General features: G+C 46.0%; 1 protein-coding gene across 3 annotated transcripts in view; it reads left to right on the top strand.

Annotated features, from left to right (window-relative positions):
• Positions 1-18,456, top strand: part of LOC106587766 (C-myc promoter-binding protein) — a 223,466-nt gene that overhangs the window by 137,836 nt on the left and 67,174 nt on the right. For all 3 annotated transcript variants that reach the window (XM_082969800.1, XM_082969801.1, XM_082969802.1), the window contains exons 14-15: positions 5,457-5,483; positions 17,513-17,646. In XM_082969800.1, coding sequence (XP_082825926.1) covers positions 5,457-5,483; positions 17,513-17,646 — 161 coding nt within the window. The remainder of the gene's footprint in view (positions 1-5,456; positions 5,484-17,512; positions 17,647-18,456) is intronic.

Raw genomic sequence — 18,456 nt, forward strand, 5'->3', positions numbered from 1 at the left:
CCCTGTCTAGTAACTATGCTATCCTCTATCAGTGTTCTCCTCCCTGTCTAGTAACTATACTATCCTCTATCAGTGTTCTCCTCCCTGTCTAGTAACTATGCTATCCTCTATCAGTGTTCTCCCTGTCTAGTAACTATGCTATCCTCTATCAGTGTTCTCCTCCCTGTCTAGTAACTATGCTATCCTCTATCAGTGTTCTCCTCCCTGTCTAGTAACTATGCTATCCTCTATCAGTGTTCTCCTCCCTGTCTAGTAACTATACTATCCTCTATCAGTGTTCTCCTCCCTGTCTAGTAACTATGCTATCCTCTATCAGTGTTCTCCCTGTCTAGTAACTATGCTATCCTCTATCAGTGTTCTCCTCCCTGTCTAGTAACTATGCTATCCTCTATCAGTGATTTCCTCCCTGTCTAGTAACTATGCTATCCTCTATCAGTGTTCTCCTCCCTGTCTAGTAACTATGCTATCCTCTATCAGTGTTCTCCTCCCTGTCTAGTAACTATGCTATCATCTACCAGTGATCTCCTCCCTGTCTAGTAACTATGCTATCCTCTATCAGTGTTCTCCTCCCTGTCTAGTAACTATGCTATCCTCTATCAGTGTTCTCCCTGTCTAGTAACTATGCTATCATCTACCAGTGTTCTCCTCCCTGTCTAGTAACTAAGCTATCCTCTATCAGTGTTCTCCTCCCTGTCTAGTAACTATGCTATCCTCTATCAGTGTTCTCCTCCCTGTCTAGTAACTATGCTATCCTCTATCAGTGTTCTCCCTGTCTAGTAACTATGCTATCCTCTATCAGTGTTCTCCTCCCTGTCTAGTAACTATGCTATCCTCTATCAGTGTTCTCCTCCCTGTCTAGTAACTATGCTATCCTCTATCAGTGTTCTCCCTGTCTAGTAACTATGCTATCCTCTATCAGTGTTCTCCCTGTCTAGTAACTATGCTATCCTCTATCAGTGTTCTCCTCCCTGTCTAGTAACTATGCTATCCTCTATCAGTGTTCTCCTCCCTGTCTAGTAACTATGCTATCCTCTATCAGTGATCTCCTCCCTGTCTAGTAACTATGCTATCCTCTATCAGTGTTCTCCCTGTCTAGTAACTATGCTATCCTCTATCAGTGATTTCCTCCCTGTCTAGTAACTATGCTATCCTCTATCAGTGATCTCCTCCCTGTCTAGTAACTATGCTATCCTCTATCAGTGTTCTCCTCCCTGTCTAGTAACTATGCTATCCTCTATCAGTGATCTCCCTGTCTAGTAACTATGCTATCCTCTATCAGTGTTCTCCTCCCTGTCTAGTAACTATGCTATCCTCTATCAGTGTTCTCCCTGTCTAGTAACTATGCTATCCTCTATCAGTGTTCTCCCTGTCTAGTAACTATGCTATCCTCTATCAGTGTTCTCCTCCCTGTCTTGTAACTATGCTATCCTCTATCAGTGTTCTCCTCCCTGTCTAGTAACTATGCTATCCTCTATCAGTGTTCTCCCTGTCTAGTAACTATGCTATCCTCTATCAGTGTTCTCCCTGTCTAGTAACTATGCTATCCTCTATCAGTGTTCTCCTCCCTGTCTAGTAACTATGCTATCCTCTATCAGTGTTCTCCTCCCTGTCTAGTAACTATGCTATCCTCTATCAGTGTTCTCCCTGTCTAGTAACTATACTATCCTCTATCAGTGTTCTCCCTGTCTAGTAACTATGCTATCCTCTATCAGTGTTCTCCCTGTCTAGTAACTATGCTATCCTCTATCAGTGTTCTCCTCCCTGTCTAGTAACTATGCTATCCTCTATCAGTGATCTCCTCCCTGTCTAGTAACTATGCTATCCTCTATCAGTGATCTCCTCCCTGTCTAGTATCTATGCTATCCTCTACCAGTGTTCTCCTCCCTGTCTAGTAACTATGCTATCCTCTATCAGTGTTCTCCTCCCTGTCTAGTAACTATGCTATCCTCTATCAGTGTTCTCCTCCTTGTCTAGTAACTATGCTATCCTCTATCAGTGTTCTCCTCCCTGTCTAGTAACTATGCTATCCTCTATCAGTGTTCTCCTCCCTGTCTAGTAACTATGCTATCCTCTATCAGTGATCTCCTCCCTGTCTAGTAACTATGCTTGCTATCCTCTAACTTTACTTTACCTCTATCTCCCATTCATTTCCATTCCCCTCCATTCCCCTCTACTCTGTTAAGGGCTGATGTAGGTGCAGCCAAAGCAGTAACACAGCAGATTTTTACTAATTAAGTCTTTATTGAAGACTGTGGGTGTTTCTCAATATGCATGCTACCGTGCTTCCCTGAGTCACTGGGTGTTTCTCAATATGCATACTACCGTGCTTCCCTGAGTCACTGGGTGTTTCTCAATATGCATACTACCGTGCTTCCCTGAGTCACTGGGTGTTTCTCAATATGCATACTACCGTGCTGCACACTCTCATGCTTCTAGTGCATTTTCCCGAGGACGTTCTCTTGAGTATGCATAAAACATTACATTTGAGGATCACTCCCCCCTACTATATTACCTCACACTACACCTCCCCATTCACAGACCCTTCTTCCAGCCAGGAGAATGGCAACAATACAGACGAAACAAGATATACACAAAGAAAACTTTTTACTTCATAATTATCAGTGAGCTCGTAATAATCTAGCTAAACAGATAGTAAACATGCCAAAAATGACCTAAAACTAATGTTATGCAAGCTAGCTGCCAATTCTTCGTGGCTGTCTAGTGTTTTGCAGACAAGGGAATAGTATGTCTTTGAACAAGCTTTAGAATCAATGTCAACCAGTTTACTGCTGATCGCTTCAGTGTTAAACCAAACGGCATGACAGAAACACCAACGTTTTGCTGTATTTATTTGAAAGGAACCATTGATGTGCCACATTGCTTAATGCCATGATATGTTTATTTGCCCGAAAAGGATTGTACACTTTGACCGGTATTTTGCTTCGATGTTTAACAGTGGGAATGGCAGAATGGTGAACTTACTAAATGACTGAGAGTTTGACTGTGTGATATTAGGTTGCTTCTTGTGTAAATATTTTCCGTCTGGATTTTAAGTAACCTTGGTACTGTCTGGTTATTTCCTTTAACCTAACGGTAGTAGCTAGCCTGTTAACGTTCGCCCTATTGACTTACTACGGGCGTGTGATCGGCGTACGCTACAGTGGGTATTGTTGTCAAGTAAACATGCTAAAATTAACACAGTAGATACTTGTTAAAGTATCAAGATAAAATATTGTAGTCAGGCAACATATGAGATGTGAAGGGGCAACATTTCATTCCGAAGTCGGAGTTTGTTTTCTCTCACTTCAGCAACAAATAATGGCCGCCATTGATTTCAAGACATGTTGTTTTGTGTGTTTCTGTTCATACTTTCCGTTGAAGCTTGCATTTATGCATGCTTCAAAATATGTACAAAATGAGTACGCATCTGAGAAGTGCCCTCCGTGCTCCGTTTCTAGGGTTGAGGTGCTTAATACTCAAATTTGGTACTCTGAAATTCAAGTACTTGAATACCTTGAAAATCAGACATTTTAGTAGTACATGAATTACAATGAGAGGAGAACAGAAAATTATGAAATATGTTAGTATAATTTCTTTTTGAAAAATGTATTGGTCTTGGCCAATTAATTTCTAGGCAGACTACCAAGGTTTATTTCCTGACGTGTTTGGTGCTCAGGTTGCCTTGCTCATTCCACCCACACTGCCACTCAGCCAAGCAGGTACAGAACTGACTGATTATGCGTCCCAAAACAGATCGACAGGTAAAATGCCGGACAAATGTAGATTCAACCCTGCCTGGCAGGATACAGATGTTTATGTATGGTTTTGCCAGACCCATCCAGGGATGTAGTGGAGGGTAAATGCAGTTTACTCGCCTTTTTATTTGTGAAATAGCGTTTACTCGCCATTTTATTTTGTTAATGATCGTTTTAACCACTTATTATTGCATTCCCAGCGTTGATCTGAGTTTTAATCGCACCTACCTCTGCTAACGAGTGGAATCATGAATGATTCATGTCAGCTCGTTATGTTCGCCTGCTCCCCTGGATTTGCCTTGTTAGCAACGCATTCACTCACCACTCTGTCCATCGGGAAACTCCGGCCACGACAGGCCGAGAGGTGAAACAAACTACCTCAGCCCAGACCTACGGTGGCAAGTGGCAGAGAGACGCCGCTGACAGTGGGATTCTGCCGTGTCAACGGACATCACCCAAAAAAAAAAAAACGGATTAAGTTTGAAGCTAACGTTGAACGGAGCCTGACCTCAGCAGGACTGAAATGAAGATAGCTATAATCAAAAGATGGGCTAAAAGTTCTCATTACAAAATATATTTTCTTTACTGAGAGTAGTGAGACAGACAGTGGTGAGTCAGGCTGAAAGAGGCAAATGAGATACACAGAGAGAAGAAGCATTGAAGCCAGCAGGGAGAAAGGTTAGTATTACAGTGGTTCTCAAACTTGGGGTCCAGAACCCATGTGGGGTCCTTTAAAATGTAAATAGGGTCCCCTGAGAGAATCTTTAATGTTATCAAACACAATAACTTGTTGCTCTTCAAATGTGTATAGAATACAACATTTTATAGTAAACTAAGGGCATTTTACACTGTCAGAATTAACTTTCATGTCATTATATGTTGGGACAGCCTGTGGGTCCTAACATTTTGTGAAATATAAAGGCAATTTCATATTATTGTCATGTACAATGAACAAACATATAAACGCAACAATTTCAAAGATTTTACTGAGTTACAGGTCATATAAGGAAATCGGTCAACATCATCAGTACTGACTTACCCCTCATGAATGTAGTAAATAAGTAGTGAAACACGTATTATTGAGTAGATCTTGTAAGATGGTGATGAATAGTAAGTCAGGTTATGGTGATCTACTGCCATCCGGTGGCAACTAGAAACAATTGCATAATAGGAACTGTTGCAAATTGATGGTCCTTAAAAATATATATTAGTGCTTGTAAAAAGTATTTGAAAGTCCTTGACTTTGACTTGCCACTGTCTGTACGAACCCTGCGTTTCGTGTACTTTGATACTCCAACCCTCCCGTGCTCCAATGTGCTTGCTCGGAGCACGGTAGTATGCATTTTCAGAAACACCCTGTGATGAATTTAATTAGTTGTGTTACTGCTTGGCTGGAGCCAAAGCCTGCACCCACACTGACCCATTGTGGATCAGATTGCCCACCTCTGATTAACATCTAGCTAGTTTTCTTCTTGTAGCCTCTCCTAGTCCAATCAGCCCTTTAACCTTAGTACTGTCTGGTTATTTCCTTTAACCGTGGTGCTGTATGGTTATTTCCTTTAACCATGGTACTGTCTGGTTATTTCCCATCAGTCCTGCTCTCCTCAACCTGTCTCTAACTCAACATGTCTCTAACTCTTCTCTTCTCTTCTCTTCTCTTCTCTTGTTCCCTCTCTCCTCTCTGCCTCCCTGTGCATGCAGCTCTACAGTGCAGACAAAGGAGGCAAGGTGAGTCTGACTGTGTCCACCCTCACACTCTACCACTCTGACATTCTACCATCCTGACACTCTACCACTCTACCACCCTGACACTATACCACTCTACCACCCTGACACTCTACCACTCTACCACCCTGACACTATACCACTCTACCACCCTGACACTCTACCACCCTGACACTCTACCACTCTACCACCCTACCACCCTGACACTCTACCACCCTGACACTCTACCACCCTGACACTCTACCACTCTACCACCCTGACACTATACCACTCTACCACCCTGACACTCTACCACCCTGACACTCTACCACCCTACCACCCTGACACTCTACCACCCTGACACTCTACCACCCTACCACCCTGACACTCTACCACCCTGACACTCTACCACTCTACCACCCTGACACTGTACCACCCTGACACTGTACCACCCTGACACTCTACCACCCTGACACTGTACCACCCTGACACTCTACCACCCTGACACTCTACCACCCTGACACTCTACCACTCTACCACCCTGACACTCTACCACTCTACCACCCTGACACTCTACCACCCTGACACTCTACCACTCTACCATCCTGACACTCTACCATCCTGACACAACTGATTTACTATCAACTAAGTTCTGTCCATACTACTGTTGCTTCAACGACAGGGTATGATAGTGTGAATATATTGCTTCATTCTACAGGGTATGATAGTGTGAATATATTGCTTCATTCTACAGGGTATGATAGTGTGAATATATTGCTTCATTCTACAGGGTATGATAGTGTGAATATATTGCTTCATTCTACAGGGTATGATTATGTGAATATATTGCTTCATTCTACAGGGTATGATAGTGTGAATATATTGCTTCATTCTACAGGGTATGATAGTGTGAATATATTGCTTCATTCTACAGGGTATGATAGTGTGAATATATTGCTTCATTCTACAGGGTATGATAGTGTGAATATATTGCTTCACTCTACAGGGTATGATAGTGTGAATATATTGCTTCACTCTACAGGGTATGATAGTGTGAATATATTGCTTCATTCTACAGGGTATGATAGTGTGAATATATTGCTTCATTCTACAGGGTATGATAGTGTGAATATATTGCTTCATTCTACAGGGTATGATAGTGTGAATATATTGCTTCATTCTACAGGGTATGATAATGTGAATATATTGCTTCATTCTACAGGGTATGATAGTGTGAATATATTGCTTCATTCTACAGGGTATGATAGTGTGAATATATTGCTTCATTCTACAGGGTATGATAGTGTGAATATATTGCTTCATTCTACAGGGTATGGTAGTGTGAATATATTGCTTCATTCTACAGGGTATGATAGTGTGAATATTGGGTCTCCTAGAGCCGTTCCATACAAGTCTCTGAATGTTGATGAACTCACACACTCTCAGCTATGCATTTCCCAAGTCTTCCATTTCAAAAACATGATATCTAATGTGGGTCAGTAGTCCTTACGAGCAGTTAGTGTGAACTACAAGAGGAAGTCAGCACCACCTAGCTAGCTCTCTAGGAGCAGTTAGTGTGAACTACAAGAGGAAGTCAGCACCACCTAGCTAGCTCTCTAGGAGCAGTTAGTGTGAACTACAAGAGGAAGTCACCACCACCTAGCTAGCTCTCTAGGAGCAGTTAGTGTGAACTACAAGAGGAAGTCACCACCACCTAGCTAGCTCTCTAGGAGCAGTTAGTGGAACTACAAGAGGAAGTCAGCACCACCTAGCTAGCTCTCTAGGAGCAGTTAGTGGAACTACAAGAGGAAGTCACCACCACCTAGCTAGCTCTCTAGGAGCAGTTAGTGTGAACTACAAGAGGAAGTCACCACCACCTAGCTAGCTCTCTAGGAGCAGTTAGTGGAACTACAAGAGGAAGTCAGCACCACCTAGCTAGCTCTCTAGGAGCAGTTAGTGGAACTACAAGAGGAAGTCACCACCACCTAGCTAGCTCTCTGGGAGCAGTTAGTGGAACTACAAGAGGAAGTCACCACCACCTAGCTAGCTCTCTAGGAGCAGTTAGTGGAACTACAAGAGGAAGTCACCACCACCTAGCTAGCTCTCTAGGAGCAGTTAGTGGAACTACAAGAGGAAGTCACCACCACCTAGCTAGCTCTCTAGGAGCAGTTAGTGGAACTACAAGAGGAAGTCACCACCACCTAGCTAGCTCTCTAGGAGCAGTTAGTGGAACTACAAGAGGAAGTCACCACCACCTAGCTAGCTCTCTAGGAGCAGTTAGTGGAACTACAAGAGGAAGTCAGCACCACCTAGCTAGCTCTCTAGGAGCAGTTAGTGGAACTACAAGAGGAAGTCAGCACCACCTAGCTAGCTCTCTAGGAGCAGTTAGTGTGAACTACAAGAGGAAGTCACCACCACCTAGCTAGCTCTCTAGGAGCAGTTAGTGGAACTACAAGAGGAAGTCAGCACCACCTAGCTAGCTCTCTAGGAGCAGTTAGTGTGAACTACAAGAGGAAGTCACCACCACCTAGCTAGCTCTCTAGGAGCAGTTAGTGGAACTACAAGAGGAAGTCAGCACCACCTAGCTAGCTCTCTGGGAGCAGTTAGTGGAACTACAAGAGGAAGTCAGCACCACCTAGCTAGCTCTCTAGGAGCAGTTGTGGAACTACAAGAGGCAGTCAGCACCACCTAGCTAGCTCTCTAGGAGCAGTTAGTGGAACTACAAGAGGAAGTCACCACCACCTAGCTAGCTCTCTAGGAGCAGTTAGTGGAACTACAAGAGGAAGTCACCACCACCTAGCTAGCTCTCTAGGAGCAGTTAGTGGAACTACAAGAGGAAGTCAGCACCACCTAGCTAGCTCTCTAGGAGCAGTTAGTGGAACTACAAGAGGAAGTCACCACCACCTAGCTAGCTCTCTAGGAGCAGTTAGTGGAACTACAAGAGGAAGTCAGCACCACCTAGCTAGCTCTCTAGGAGCAGTTAGTGGAACTACAAGAGGAAGTCAGCACCACCTAGCTAGCTCTCTGGGAGCAGTTAGTGGAACTACAAGAGGAAGTCACCACCACCTAGCTAGCTCTCTAGGAGCAGTTAGTGGAACTACAAGAGGAAGTCACCACCACCTAGCTAGCTCTCTGGGAGCAGTTAGTGGAACTACAAGAGGAAGTCACCACCACCTAGCTAGCTCTCTAGGAGCAGTTAGTGTGAACTACAAGAGGAAGTCACCACCACCTAGCTAGCTCTCTAGGAGCAGTTAGTGGAACTACAAGAGGAAGTCACCACCACCTAGCTAGCTCTCTAGGAGCAGTTAGTGGAACTACAAGAGGAAGTCACCACCACCTAGCTAGCTCTCTAGGAGCAGTTAGTGGAACTACAAGAGGAAGTCAGCACCACCTAGCTAGCTCTCTAGGAGCAGTTAGTGGAACTACAAGAGGAAGTCAGCACCACCTAGCTAGCTCTCTAGGAGCAGTTAGTGGAACTACAAGAGGAAGTCACCACCACCTAGCTAGCTCTCTAGGAGCAGTTAGTGGAACTACAAGAGGAAGTCAGCACCACCTAGCTAGCTCTCTAGGAGCAGTTAGTGGAACTACAAGAGGAAGTCAGCACCACCTAGCTAGCTCTCTAGGAGCAGTTAGTGGAACTACAAGAGGAAGTCACCACCACCTAGCTAGCTCTCTAGGAGCAGTTAGTGTGAACTACAAGAGGAAGTCAGCACCACCTAGCTAGCTCTCTAGGAGCAGTTAGTGGAACTACAAGAGGAAGTCACCACCACCTAGCTAGCTCTCTAGGAGCAGTTAGTGGAACTACAAGAGGAAGTCACCACCACCTAGCTAGCTCTCTAGGAGCAGTTAGTGGAACTACAAGAGGAAGTCAGCACCACCTAGCTAGCTCTCTAGGAGCAGTTAGTGGAACTACAAGAGGAAGTCACCACCACCTAGCTAGCTCTCTAGGAGCAGTTAGTGGAACTACAAGAGGAAGTCAGCACCACCTAGCTAGCTCTCTAGGAGCAGTTAGTGGAACTACAAGAGGAAGTCAGCACCACCTAGCTAGCTCTCTAGGAGCAGTTAGTGGAACTACAAGAGGAAGTCAGCACCACCTAGCTAGCTCTCTAGGAGCAGTTAGTGGAACTACAAGAGGAAGTCAGCACCACCTAGCTAGCTCTCTAGGAGCAGTTAGTGGAACTACAAGAGGAAGTCAGCACCACCTAGCTAGCTCTCTAGGAGCAGTTAGTGGAACTACAAGAGGAAGTCAGCACCACCTAGCTAGCTCTCTAGGAGCAGTTAGTGGAACTACAAGAGGAAGTCACCACCACCTAGCTAGCTCTCTAGGAGCAGTTAGTGGAACTACAAGAGGAAGTCAGCACCACCTAGCTAGCTCTCTAGGAGCAGTTAGTGGAACTACAAGAGGAAGTCAGCACCACCTAGCTAGCTCTCTAGGAGCAGTTAGTGGAACTACAAGAGGAAGTCAGCACCACCTAGCTAGCTCTCTAGGAGCAGGTTTCTGATTAACTACTGCTGTTGAGCTTCTCAGTACAGGACAGTCCACCTCTCTGTTACCTTCCCTTCTGTAGTAAAACACAGGACAGTCCACCTCTCTGTTACCTTCCCTTCTGTAGTAAAACACAGGACAGTCCCACCTCTCTGTTACCTTCCCTTCTGTAGTAAAACACAGGACAGTCCACCTCTCTGTTACCTTCCCTTCTGTAGTAAAACACAGGACAGTCCACCTCTCTGTTACCTTCCCTTCTGTAGTAAAACACAGGACAGTCCACCTCTCTGTTACCTTCCCTTCTGTAGTAAAACACAGGACAGTCCACCTCTCTGTTACCTTCCCTTCTGTAGTAAAACACAGGACGGTCCACCTCTCTGTCTCTGTTACCTTCCCTTCTGTAGTAAAACACAGGACAGTCCACCTCTCTGTTACCTTCCCTTCTGTAGTAAAACACAGGACAGTCCACCTCTCTGTTACCTTCCCTTCTGTAGTAAAACACAGGACAGTCCACCTCTCTGTTACCTTCCCTTCTGTAGTAAAACACAGGACAGTCCACCTCTCTGTTACCTTCCCTTCTGTAGTAAAACACAGGACAGTCCACCTCTCTGTTACCTTCCCTTCTGTAGTAAAACACAGGACGGTCCACCTCTCTGTCTCTGTTACCTTCCCTTCTGTAGTAAAACACAGGACAGTCCACCTCTCTGTTACCTTCCCTTCTGTAGTAAAACACAGGACAGTCCACCTCTCTGTTACCTTCCCTTCTGTAGTAAAACACAGGACAGTCCACCTCTCTGTTACCTTCCCTTCTGTAGTAAAACACAGGACAGTCCACCTCTCTGTTACCTTCCCTTCTGTAGTAAAACACAGGACAGTCCACCTCTCTGTTACCTTCCCTTCTGTAGTAAAACACAGGACAGTCCACCTCTCTGTTACCTTCCCTTCTGTAGTAAAACACAGGACAGTCCACCTCTCTGTTACCTTCCCTTCTGTAGTAAAACACAGGACAGTCCACCTCTCTGTTACCTTCCCTTCTGTAGTAAAACACAGGACAGTCCACCTCTCTGTTACCTTCCCTTCTGTAGTAAAACACAGGACAGTCCACCTCTCTGTTACCTTCCCTTCTGTAGTAAAACACAGGACAGTCCACCTCTCTGTTACCTTCCCTTCTGTAGTAAAACACAGGACAGTCCACCTCTCTGTCTCTGTTACCTTCCCTTCTGTAGTAAAACACAGGACAGTCCACCTCTCTGTTACCTTCCCTTCTGTAGTAAAACACAGGACAGTCCACCTCTCTGTCTCTGTTACCTTCCCTTCTGTAGTAAAACACAGGACAGTCCACCTCTCTGTTACCTTCCCTTCTGTAGTAAAACACAGGACGGTCCACCTCTCTGTTACCTTCCCTTCTGTAGTAAAACACAGGACAGTCCACCTCTCTGTTACCTTCCCTTCTGTAGTAAAACACAGGACAGTCCACCTCTCTGTTAACTTCCCTTCTGTAGTAAAACACAGGACAGTCCACCTCTCTGTTAACTTCCCTTCTGTAGTAAAACACAGGACAGTCCACCTCTCTGTTAACTTCCCTTCTGTAGTAAAACACAGGACAGTCCACCTCTCTGTTACCTTCCCTTCTGTAGTAAAACACAGGACAGTCCACCTCTCTGTTACCTTCCCTTCTGTAGTAAAACACAGTGAGTCTCTCTACTCTGCATTACAGCTGGTCTTTCATTGTGGATTGTTATATCCAGGTTTCTGCAGCAGCAGTTAAGAGCAGCACTGGCGTCTAATGATTTCAGCCTTGAATTTTCATGACTTGAGCTGAGAAGGGATTTTTAGCGGCTCAGTGATGTGTAAAAGGCCTGATGGTAGAGTTGATGTGGAGGTTTACAGTTGATTCTTCTCAAGTGTATTTTCTTGTCTCTCCCAGGGAGAGGGAGAGTCAGTGTACTGAAACCCTGATCCAATTGTGTGTGGGAGTGTGTCTGTGTGTCTGTGTGTCTGTGTGTCTGTGTGTGTGTGTGTGTGTGTGTGTGTGTGTGTGTGTGTGTGTGTGTGTGTGTGTGTGTGTGTGTGTGTGTGTGTGTGTGTGTGTAGTAGACTCAGTGGTTTGTGTTGTCCTGTCAGATCTCTCCCTCTACATCTGATGTAGTGAAACATGACATTCAGTAATCAGTATCTGGAGGGATAGGGGCAGGGAGGGGGGGGCAGGGAGGGAGGGAGGGAGGGAGTGGGGAGGGAGGGAGGGAGTGGAGCAGGGAGGGAAGGAGTGGGGAGGGAGGCAGGGAGGGAAGCAGGGAGGCAAGCAGGGAGGGAGGGGGGGCAGGCAGGGAGGGAGGGAGGGAGGGGGCAGGCAGGGAGGGAGGGAAGGAAGCAGGGAGGCAAGCAGGGAGGGAGGGGGGCAGGCAGGGAGGGAGGGAGTGGGGAGGGAGGCAGGGAGGGAAGCAGGCAGGGAGGGAGGCAGGGAGTGGGGAGGGAGGGGGCAGGCAGGCAGGGAGGGAGAGGGCGGGCAGGGAGGGAGGCGGGGAAGCAGGCAGGGAGGCAGGCAGGGAAGCAGGCAGGGAGGGAGGGAGGCAGGCAGGGAGGCAGGCAGGGAGGCAGGCAGGGAAGCAGGGAGGGAGGGAGGGAGGCAGGCAGGGAGGGAGGCAGGCAGGCCTTCTCTCCCTCCCTCCCTCCCTTCCTCGATCCATCCTTCTCTCCCTACTCCTTAAGTATATCAGGTTAAATCACCAGAAGGGCTTATCTCAATGACACCCTCACTGCACTGTGGTGTCCCTGAGAGGATCACACACACACACACACACACACACACACACACACACACACACACACACACACCCACTCCCTCAGGGAGCTCCATGTCCAGATCAGCTGAACTCAATGTTCTCGACCAGAAACAGAGAAACACAGCCTCTCTCTGCAGTCCAAGTTTTAGCTTGTGTCTTTGTGTCTTTGTTTTGGACTTGTCTACTCCAACAGAGGAAGTGTAGCCTCTGGCAGGTTTTACATCCTCACTGTCTCTTGTCTGTCTCTCTGGCTAGTGCAGCTCTAGTACAATACTAAACACTCAGACTGTAACACACTGTACAACCACACCTTAATCAGTTTATTTTAAAGTGCTTCTCAACATGGGAAAACATCTCATTTGATGCTCAGTGATTGTTTTTGTAATAAAGTGGAAATGGTTTCCAGCAGTAGAGGAAATATTCCACACTAATGAGACTAACAATGTTTTAACTAAGAAAACACCGCCTTAACCTCATCCCTCTGCTCCCACACTAAATACATCCTCACTCTTCTGCTGACCTTTAACAGCTTGAATTCACCTCTTTCACCACAAAGCCCATGAGTCACTGACCCATTTAACCATAACCTTAAACAGCTTTAATGGAGTCACTGACCCATTTAACCATAACCTTAAACAGCTTTAATGGAGTCACTGACCCATTTAACCATAACCTTAAACAGCTTTAATGGAGTCACTGACCCATTTAACCATAACCTTAAACAGCTTTAATGGAGTCACTGACCCATTTAACCATAACCTTAAACAGCTTTAATGGAGTCACTGACCCATTTAACCATAACCTTAAACAGCTTTAATGGAGTCACTGACCCATTTAACCATAACCTTAAACAGCTTTAATGGAGTCACTGACCCATTTAACCATAACCTTAAACAGCTTTAATGGAGTCACTGACCCATTTAACCATAACCTTAAACAGCTTTAATGGAGTCACTGACCCATTTAACCATAACCTTAAACAGCTTTAATGGAGTCACTGACCCATTTAACCATAACCTTAAACAGCTTTAATGGAGTCACTGACCCATTTAACCATAACCTTAAACAGCTTTAATGGAGTCACTGACCCATTTAACCATAACCTTAAACAGCTTTAATGGAGTCACTGACCCATTTAACCATAACCTTAAACAGCTTTAATGGAGTCACTGACCCATTTAACCATAACCTTAAACAGCTTTAATGGAGTCACTGACCCATTTAACCATAACCTTAAACAGCTTTAATGGAGTCACTGACCCATTTAACCATAACCTTTAACAGCTTTAATGGAGTCACTGACCCATTTAACCATAACCTTAAACAGCTTTAATGGAGTCACTGACCCATTTAACCATAACCTTAAACAGCTTTAATGGAGTCACTGACCCATTTAACCATAACCTTAAACAGCTTTAATGGAGTCACTGACCCATTTAACCATAACCTTAAACAGCTTTAATGGAGTCACTGACCCATTTAACCATAACCTTAAACAGCTTTAATGGAGTCACTGACCCATTTAACCATAACCTTAAACAGCTTTAATGGAGTCACTGACCCATTTAACCATAACCTTTAACAGCTTTAATGGAGTCACTGACCCATTTAACCATAACCTTAAACAGCTTTAATGGAGTCACTGACCCATTTAACCATAACCTTAAACAGCTTTAATGGAGTCACTGACCCATTTAACCATAACCTTAAACAGCTTTAATGGAGTCACTGACCCATTTAACCATAACCTTAAACAGCTTTAATGGAGTCACTGACCCATTTAACCATAACCTTAAACAGCTTTAATGGAGTCACTGACCCATTTAACCATAACCTTAAACAGCTTTAATGGAGTCACTGACCCATTTAACCATAACCTTAAACAGCTTTAATGGAGTCACTGACCCATTTAACCATAACCTTAAACAGCTTTAATGGAGTCACTGACCCATTTGGGGGGGGGGGCTCACTATTCACTGCAGTGACAGAAAGTGTACAACACAAAGTGGAGTTTTATCTACTAACAGTTGACTTAACTTCAGAGCCTCATGTACATCATCTATGAGAGAGAGAGAGAGGTCAACTACCGACTTCCTCCGGACTGTCTCCTAGGATAGGAACTAGCTACACACAGTGAAGGACTGTCTCCTAGGATAGGGACTAGCTACACACAGTGAAGGACTGTCTCCTAGGATAGGGACTAGCTACACACAGTGAAGGACTGTCTCCTAGGATAGGGACTAGCTACACACAGTGAAGGACTGTCTCCTAGGATAGGGACTAGCTACACACAGTGAAGGACTGTCTCCTAGGATAGGGACTAGCTACACACAGTGAAGGACTGTCTCCTAGGATAGGGACTAGCTACACACAGTGAAGGACTGTCTCCTAGGATAGGGACTAGCTACACACAGTGAAGGACTGTCTCCTAGGATAGGAACTAGCTACACACAGTGAACGACTGTCTCCTAGGATAGGGACTAGCTACACACAAACACAGTGAAGGACTGTCTCCTAGGATAGGAACTAGCTACACACAGTGAAGGACTGTCTCCTAGGATAGGGACTAGCTACACACAGTGAAGGACTGTCTCCTAGGATAGGAACTAGCTACACACAGTGAAGGACTGTCTCCTAGGATAGGGACTAGCTACACACAGTGAAGGACTGTCTCCTAGGATAGGAACTAGCTACACACAGTGAAGGACTGTCTCCTAGGATAGGGACTAGCTACACACAGTGAAGGACTGTCTCCTAGGATAGGGACTAGCTACACACAAACACAGTGAAGGACTGTCTCCTATGATAGGAACTAGCTACACACAGTGAAGGACTGTCTCCTAGGATAGGGACTAGCTACACACAGTGAAGGACTGTCTCCTAGGATAGGGACTAGCTACACACAGTGAAACCCTGTCTCCTAGTATAGGGACAAGCTACACAGTGAAGGACTGTCTCCTAGGATAGGGACTAGCTACACACAGTGAAGGACTGTCTCCTAGGATAGGGACTAGCTACACACAGTGAAGGACTGTCTCCTAGGATAGGAACTAGCTACACACAGTGAAGGACTGTCTCCTAGGATAGGGACTAGCTACACACAACACAGTGAAGGACTGTCTCCTAGGATAGGAACTAGCTACACACAGTGAAGGACTGTCTCCTAGGATAGGGACTAGCTACACACAGTGAAGGACTGTCTCCTAGGATAGGAACTAGCTACACACAGTGAAGGACTGTCTCCTAGGATAGGGACTAGCTACACACAGTGAAGGACTGTCTCCTAGGATAGGGACTAGCTACACACAGTGAAGGACTGTCTCCTAGGATAGGGACTAGCTACACACAAACACAGTGAAGGACTGTCTCCTAGGATAGGAACTAGCTACACACAGTGAAGGACTGTCTCCTAGGATAGGGACTAGCTACACACAGTGAAGGACTGTCTCCTAGGATACGGACTAGCTACACACAGTGAAACCCTGTCTCCTAGTATAGGGACAAGCTACACAGTGAAGGACTGTCTCCTAGGATAGGGACTAGCTACACACAGTGAAGGACTGTCTCCTAGGATAGGGACTAGCTACACACAGTGAAGGACTGTCTCCTAGGATAGGAACTAGCTACACACAGTGAAGGACTGTCTCCTAGGATAGGGACTAGCTACACACAAACACAGTGAAGGACTGTCTCCTAGGATAGGAACTAGCTACACACAGTGAAGGACTGTCTCCTAGGATAGGGACTAGCTACACACAGTGAAGGACTGTCTCCTAGGATAGGAACTAGCTACACACAGTGAAGGACTGTCTCCTAGGATAGGGACTAGCTACACACAGTGAAGGACTGTCTCCTAGGATAGGAACTAGCTACACACAGTGAAGGACTGTCTCCTAGGATAGGGACTAGCTACACACAAACACAGTGAAGGACTGTCTCCTAGGATAGGAACTAGCTACACACAGTGAAGGACTGTCTCCTAGGATAGGGACTAGCTACACACAGTGAAGGACTGTCTCCTAGGATAGGGACTAGCTACACACAGTGAAACCCTGTCTCCTAGTATAGGGACAAGCTACACAGTGAAGGACTGTCTCCTAGGATAGGGACTAGCTACACACAGTGAAGGACTGTCTCCTAGGATAGGGACTAGCTACACACAGTGAAGGACTGTCTCCTAGGATAGGAACTAGCTACACACAGTGAAGGACTGTCTCCTAGGATAGGAACTAGCTACACACAGTGAAGGACTGTCTTCTAGGATAGGGACTAGCTCCCCACGGGGACGCCCGGGGACAGCACACACAGTGAAGGACTGTCTTCTAGGATAGGGACTAGCTACACACAAACACAGTGAAGGACTGTCTCCTAGGATAGGGACTAACTACACACAGTGAAGGACTGTCTTCTAGGATAGGGACTAGCTACACACAAACACAGTGAAGGACTGTCTCCTAGGATAGGGACTAACTACACACAGTGAAGGACTGTCCACTAGGATAGGGACTAGCTACACACAGTGAAGGACTGTCCACTAGGATAGGGACTAGCTACACACAGTGAAGGACTGTCTCCTAGGATAGGGACTAGCTACACACAAACACAGTGAAGGACTGTCTCCTAGGATAGGGACTAACTACACACAGTGAAGGACTGTCCACTAGGATAGGGACTAGCTACACACAGTGAAGGACTGTCCACTAGGATAGGGACTGACTAGTGGATACAACACTAAGGCCTGGTTCCCTTCCAGCACATGACCTGTTTCATGTCCCTCCCCTCAGGTGGACAGCGATAAGCCAGATGAGACCAGGCTGATAGAGATCGACGAATCACAGCGCAGCGAGCACACAGTCTTCATCACACCCCCAGAACTACCCCATCTGCCTGATGGAGAGGAGCACCCACTCTGCTACAGGTGCTGAACCCACTGTGTCTGTCTGTCTGTCTGTCTGTCTGTCTGTCTGTCTGTCTGTCTGTCTGTCTGTCTGTCTGTCTGTCTGTCTGTCTGTCTGTCTGTCTGTCTGTCTGTGTTAACCCCAGTGTGTTCTGCCTCCCCAGCTATGTGTTAACCCCAGTGTGTTCTGTCTCCCCAGCTATGTGTTAACCCCAGTGTGTTCTGTCTCCCCAGCTATGTGTTAACCCCAGTGTGTTCTGCCTCCCCAGCTATGTGTTAACCCCAGTGTGTTCTGTCTCCCCAGCTATGTGTTAACCCCAGTGTGTTCTGTCTCCCCAGCTATGTGTTAACCCCAGTGTGTTCTGCCTCCCCAGCTATGTGTTAACCCCAGTGTGTTCTGCCTCCCCAGCTATGTGTTAACCCCAGTGTGTTCTGCCTCCCCAGCTATGTGTTAACCCCAGTGTGTTCTGCCTCCCCAGCTATGTGTTAACCCCAGTGTGTTCTGCCTCCCCAGCTATGTGTTAACCCCAGTGTGTTCTGCCTCCCCAGCTATGTGTTAACCCCAGTGTGTTCTGTCTCCCCAGCTATGTGTTAACCCCAGTGTGTTCTGTCTCCCCAGCTATGTGTTAACCCCAGTGTGTTCTGCCTCCCCAGCTATGTGTTAACCCCAGTGTGTTCTGTCTCCCCAGCTATGTGTTAACCCCAGTGTGTTCTGTCTCCCCAGCTATGTGTTAACCCCAGTGTGTTCTGCCTCCCCAGCTATGTGTTAACCCCAGTGTGTTCTGCCTCCCCAGCTATGTGTTAACCCCAGTGTGTTCTGCCTCCCCAGCT

The sequence above is a fragment of the Salmo salar genome, chromosome 26 (genome assembly GCF_965601325.2).
Source record: "Salmo salar chromosome 26, fSalSal1, whole genome shotgun sequence".
Taxonomy (NCBI): Eukaryota; Metazoa; Chordata; class Actinopteri; order Salmoniformes; family Salmonidae; genus Salmo; species Salmo salar.